This window comes from Salvelinus fontinalis, chromosome 7 (genome assembly GCF_029448725.1).
Source record: "Salvelinus fontinalis isolate EN_2023a chromosome 7, ASM2944872v1, whole genome shotgun sequence".
NCBI classification, from domain to species: Eukaryota; Metazoa; Chordata; class Actinopteri; order Salmoniformes; family Salmonidae; genus Salvelinus; species Salvelinus fontinalis.
In genome coordinates, this window is record NC_074671.1 from 68,621,976 (window position 1) to 68,628,185 (window position 6,210).

General features: G+C 47.2%; 1 protein-coding gene across 2 annotated transcripts; it reads right to left on the minus strand.

Moving 5' to 3' along the window:
• Nucleotides 1-1,749: 1,749 nt before the first annotated feature.
• Nucleotides 1,750-5,036, minus strand: LOC129860037 (golgin-45-like). Of its 2 annotated transcripts, XR_008760295.1 has the most exons (3): nt 4,767-5,036; nt 2,184-4,661; nt 1,750-2,130 (listed from the first exon to the last, which is right to left on the minus strand). XR_008760295.1 is itself a non-coding variant. In XM_055930364.1 (2 exons), the coding sequence occupies exons 1-2, from the start codon at nt 5,028-5,030 to the stop codon at nt 4,467-4,469; spliced, it is 459 nt and encodes a 152-aa protein (XP_055786339.1). In that variant the 5' UTR covers nt 5,031-5,036; the 3' UTR covers nt 1,750-4,466. The 2 variants fall into 2 exon arrangements, 1 of the variants encoding a protein (XP_055786339.1); XM_055930364.1 differs by having other exon boundaries at nt 1,750-4,661.
• Between the last annotated feature and the right edge of the window lie 1,174 nt (nt 5,037-6,210).

The window sequence follows — 6,210 nt, forward strand, 5'->3', positions numbered from 1 at the left end:
AGCAAGGCAGTTAACCCACTGTTCCCCGGGGCCCTGAGCAAGGCAGTTAACCCACTGTTCCCCGGGGCCCTGAGCAAGGCAGTTAACCCACTGTTCCCCGGGGCCCTGAGCAAGGCAGTTAACCCACTGTTCCCCGGGGCCCTGAGCAAGGCAGTTAACCCACTGTTCCCCGGGGCCCTGAGCAAGGCAGTTAACCCACTGTTCCCCGGGGCCCTGAGCAAGGCAGTTAACCCACTGTTCCCCGAGGCCCTGAGCAAGGCAGTTAACCCACTGTTCCCCGAGGCCCTGAGCAAGGCAGTTAACCCACTGTTCCCCGGGGCCCTGAGCAAGGCAGTTAACCCACTGTTCCCCGGGGCCCTGAGCAAGGCAGTTAACCCACTGTACCCCGGGGGCCAAAGACGTGGATGTCGATTACGGCAGCCCCCCCCCCCCCCCCCTCTGATTCAGAGGGGTTGGGTTAAATGCAGAAGACACATTTCAGTTGAATGCATTCAGTTGTACAACTGACTAGGTATCCCCCTTTACAACTGACTAGGTATCCCCCTTTACAACTGACTAGGTATCCCCCATTACAACTGACTAGGTATCCCCCTTTACAACTGACTAGGTATCCCCCTTTACAACTGACTAGGTATCCCCCTTTACAACTGACTAGGTATCCCCCTTTACAACTGACTAGGTATCCCCCTTTACAACTGACTAGGTATCCCCCTTTACAACTGACTAGGTATCCCCCTTTACAACTGACTAGGTATCCCCCTTTACAACTGACTAGGTATCCCCCTTTACAACTGACTAGGTATCCCCCTTTACAACTGACTAGGTATCCCCCTTTACAACTGACTAGGTATCCCCCTTTACAACTGACTAGGTATCCCCCTTTACAACTGACTAGGTATCCCCCTTTACAACTGACTAGGTATCCCCCTTTACAACTGACTAGGTATCCCCCTTTACAACTGACTAGGTATCCCCCCTTTACAACTGACTAGGTATCCCCCCTTTACAACTGACTAGGTATCCCCCTTTACAACTGACTAGGTATCCCCCTTTACAACTAACTAGGTATCCCCCTTTACAACTGACTAGGTATCCCCCTTTACAACTGACTAGGTATCCCCCTTTACAACTGACTAGGTATCCCCCTTTCCAACTGACTAGGTATCCCCCTTTCCAACTGACTAGGTATCCCCCTTTCCAACTGACTAGGTATCCCCCTTTCCAACTGACTAGGTATCCCCCTTTACAACTGACTAGGTATCCCCCTTTACAACTTACTAGGTATCCCCCCTTTACAACTGACTAGGTATCCCCCCTTTACAACTGACTAGGTATCCCCCTTTACAACTGACTAGGTATCCCCCTTTACAACTGACTAGGTATCCCCCATTACAACTGACTAGGTATCCCCCCTTTACAACTGACTAGGTATCCCCCCTTTACAACTGACTAGGTATCCCCCTTTACAACTGACTAGGTATCCCCCTTTACAACTGACTAGGTATCCCCCATTACAACTGACTAGGTATCCCCCTTTACAACTGACTAGGTATCCCCCATTACAACTGACTAGGTATCCCCCCTTTACAACTGACTAGGTATCCCCCCTTTACAACTGACTAGGTATCCCCCTTTACAACTGACTAGGTATCCCCCTTTACAACTGACTAGGTATCCCCCTTTACAACTGACTAGGTATCCCCCTTTACAACTGACTAGGTATCCCCACGTTCCCTTATTGACTCGACATTTCAGCTTTTAATTTTTTTATTAATTTGTAAACATTTTCTGAAAACATAATTCCACGTTGACATTATAGAGTATTGTGTGTAGGACAGCGACAATTTTTTTGTCAACAAAATGTGGACAAAGTCAAGGGGTGTGAACACTTCCTGAAGGCACTTTAACCTTTCCACACAAATATAGATCTAATATCATTGGGTATCAGATGATTTCTGATCAAATCTCCCTGGACAGCAGATACAATGCCTTTCTGCCTCATCCCAGTGCAAACTGCCGAGACAGCAACATCTTCGTGTAACTTCCCCACTTCAATGGATCCCGATTCAAACAGAACAGAAATACCTTTGAATACGTAGGGAACCTTTTACCTTTCAACTAAAAACCTGTCTGTCTGTCTGCAACAACTTCTGACCATAGTCCTGCCTCTCCTGATCTATAACCTGTCTGTCTGCAACAACCTCTGACCATAGTCCTGCCTCTCCTGTTTCTCCACATCTACAACCTGTCTGTCTGCAACAACCTCTGACCATAGTCCTGCCTCTCCTGTTTCTCCACATCTATAACCTGTCTGTCTGCAACAACCTCTGACCTCAGTCCTGCCTCTCCTGTTTCTCCACATCTACAATAGTCATCAGATCAATTTAATAAATATAACACAGAATAAAAACCTGATGGTGAATCATACTGCTGGGGCGGCAGGAAGCCTAGTGGTTAGAGTGGAGGGGCGGCAGGAAGCCTAGTGGTTAGAGTGGAGGGGCGGCAGGTAGCCTAGTGGTTAGAGTGGAGGGGCGGCAGGTAGCCTAGTGGTTAGAGTGGAGGGGCGGCAGGAAGCCTAGTGGTTAGAGTGGAGGGACGGCAGGTAGCCTAGTGGTTAGAGTGGAGGGACGGCAGGTAGCCTAGTGGTTAGAGTGGAGGGACGGCAGGTAGCCTAGTGGTTAGAGTGGAGGGGCGGCAGGTAGCCTAGTGGTTAGAGTGGAGGGGCGGCAGCAAGCCTAGTGGTTAGAGTGGAGGGACGGCAGGTAGCCTAGTGGTTAGAGCGTTGGGCCAGTAACCGAAAGGTTGATGGATCGAATCCCCAAGCTGAACAAGGTAAAAATCTGTCGTTCTGCCCAGGTAGGCCGTCATTGTAAATAAGAATTTGACTTGCCTAGTTTAATAAAGGTTTAAAAATAATAATAACATCATTGAGGAGTGTTTTTCTATATACATTATATTTAATTTTTAATAAATAGCACCTTAGCCTGAGTTCAAGTCTTTAGCAGTGTTCTCTCAATAGATGCTGTCTCTAACACTGAGGGCATCATGACTCACTAGTCTTCAGCAGGGTTCTCTCAATAGATGCTGTCTCTAACACTGAGGGCATCATGACTCACTAGTCTTCAGCAGGGTTCTCTCAATAGATGCTGTCTCTAACACTGAGGGCATCATGACTCACTAGTCTTCAGCAGTGTTCTCTCAATAGATGCTGTCTCTAACACTGAGGGCATCATGACTCACTAGTCTTCAGCAGGGTTCTCTAAATAGATGCTGTCTCTAACACTGAGGGCATCATGACTCACTAGTCTTCAGCAGGGTTCTCTCAATAGATGCTGTCTCTAACACTGAGGGCATCATGACGTCGTGACTCACTAGTGTTCAGCAGGGTTCTCTCAATAGATGCTGTCTCTAACACTGAGGGCATCATGACGTCATGACTCACTAGTGTTCAGCAGGGTTCTCTCAATAGATGCTGTCTCTAACACTGAGGGCATCATGACGTCATGACTCACTAGCTAAAAGCTAGTCCCAACAGTCTTAAAATGTTTCCTTTCCTCATCTCCCTCCCTTATGAATGACCGTCTAATGTCAGGTCTGGTGTAACCTTCTCTCAAAGAGTTAGACAACCAGGTGAGGGGAGTTCCTTACTAATTAGTAACCTAGACAACCAGGTGAGGGGAGTTCCTTACTAATTAGTAACCTAGACAACCAGGTGAGGGGAGTTCCTTACTAATTAGTAACCTAGACAACCAAGTGAGGGGAGTTCCTTCCTAATTAGTAACCTAGACAACCAGGTGAGGGCAGTTCCTTGCTAATTAGTAACTTAGACAACCAGGTGAGGGGAGTTCCTTACTAATTAGTAACCCAGACAACCAGGTGAGGGCAGTTCCTTACTAATTAGTAACCTAGACAACCAGGTGAGGGGAGTTCCTTCTAAATGAGTAACCTAGACAACCAGATGAGGGCAGTTCCTTCTAAATTAGTGACCTCAATTCATCAGTCAAGTACAGGGAAGGATCAAAAACCCACAGACACTCGGCCGTCCGCGGAATGACTTTGACACGTGTTATATCATTTTGACCATATTATTTTGGGGAAGCCCAAATCGATTCTAAGATGAGTACTTTCAGATTTTCCGAACTCACTTCCTTGTTTAAATCACTTCCTTGTTTAAATCACTTCCTTGTTTAAATCACTTCCTTGTTTAAATCACTTCCTTGTTTAAATCACGTTCTGAAGCCCACAACGTAGTGGGAGGTTCTAAGGGTTATGAGACAGTGATGGACTGAGAGATCAGCCAATTAAAACCAGCGGTTGTTTCGTCCGCTTCTGCCATACTTCCAGTCAAGTCCCGTTCTGAGGCCGCTGTGAAACCAGACGGTTCGACGGAGAGAGACTGGTGTTCCTCACAGCGGCCTGCGTTGACCTGTCCAGGTTTAAAGGTCACGACCCCTGCCCTCTGACCCCTAGAGTACCAGGATGTCTCCGCTGCAGCGCTCGCAGCAGTTGAAGGTAATGTTCTCATAGCGCGTGTAAGGGTGGAACCGGCCGATGCTCTTCTTCTTGGTCAGGAAGGCCGAGGGGGAGGAGTCAGAGAGAGAGAGGGGGGAGGATTCTTCCTCGTTGTCTGAACAGGAAATAGGGTCCAGGATCTTCAACACCTGAGAAGGGAGTGGGGGGGGGAGAGAGAGACAGAAAGAGTGAGGGGGTTTCTGGATAGAGGCCAGTGTGAGTGTCCTGCTAGGGGTCCGTACTCTACTTCCTACCTTCTCAGCCATCTTCTCAGCAGGCGTGTGTGAGGTGTTCGGGAGCTCCGAGGCCTGTCTTCCTTTCCCCAGCACGGCTCCACTGCTGCTCCCTACCTTACCCAGCAGGCGGGAGTTGATGGCTTCTGCCAGCTTGTGATTGGCCAGAGCTAGTTCTCCCGTGCTGAGTGGCTGGGCACTGGGGTAGTAGGTCTGCTGTCGACCCCACTGGAGAGAAACCAGCAGCTGCTCCAGAGACCTGGGAGAGAGACACATAAAACACATCAACCTGCATCGCTGGTAATGTGGTGTCTATCTCAGTAACTCTATGTTCCTATGTGAAGCACAGAAGTCCTACTGTATCTGTGGGTTAGCATCATGTCTGTGTGTTTTAACTGAACACCAGGTCATATATCAGGGGGTTAGCATCATGTCTGTGTGTTTTAACTGAGCACCAGGTCATATATCAGGGGGTTAGCATCATGTCTGTGTGTTTTAACTGAGCACCAGGTCATATATCAGTGGGTTAGCATCATGGCTGTGTGTTTTAACTGAGCACCAGGTCATATATCAGGGTTAGCATCATGTCTGTGTGTTTTAACTGAGCACCAGGTCATATATCAGTGTTAGCATCATGTCTGTGTGTTTTAACTGAGCACCAGGTCATATATCATAGTTAGCATCATGTCTGTGTGTTTTAACTGAGCACCAGGTCATATATCAGTGTTAGCATCATGTCTGTGTGTTTTAACTGAGCACCAGGTCATATATCAGGGTTAGCATCATGTCTGTGTGTTTTAACTGAGCACCAGGTCATATATCAGTGTTGTACCTGTGGGTTAGCATCATGTCTGTGTGTTTTAACTGAACACCAGGTCATATATCAGTGTTGTACCTGTGGGTTAGCATCATGTCTGTGTGTTTTAACTGAGCACCAGGTCATATATCAGGGTTAGCATCATGTCTGTGTGTTTTAACTGAGCACCAGGTCATATATCAGTGTTAGCATCATGTCTGTGTGTTTTAACTGAGCACCAGGTCATATATCAGTGTTAGCATCATGTCTGTGTGTTTTAACTGAGCACCAGGTCATATATCAGGGTTAGCATCATGTCTGTGTGTTTTAACTGAGCACCAGGTCATATATCAGTGGGTTAGCATCATGTCTGTGTGTTTTAACTGAGCACCAGGTCATATATCATAGTTAGCATCATGTCTGTGTGTTTTAACTGAGCACCAGGTCATATATCAGGGTTAGCATCATGTCTGTGTGTTTTAACTGAGCACCAGGTCATATATCAGTGTTGTACCTGTGGGTTAGCATCATGTCTGTGTGTTTTAACTGAGCACCAGGTCATATATCAGTGTTAGCATCATGTCTGTGTGTTTTAACTGAGCACCAGGTCATATATCATAGTTAGCATCATGTCTGTGTGTTTTAACTGAGCACTAGGTCATATATCAG

Bases quoted from the DNA above. Each gene is read 5' to 3' on its own strand.
- LOC129860037 (XM_055930364.1), bottom strand. From the start codon at position 5,030: ATGTGTTTTATGTGTCTCTCTCCCAGGTCTCTGGAGCAGCTGCTGGTT. The intron at 4,662-4,766 runs GTAGGAAGTAGA...CTCCCTTCTCAG, and splicing joins CTGAGAAGATGGCTGAGAAG to GTGTTGAAGATCCTGGACCC.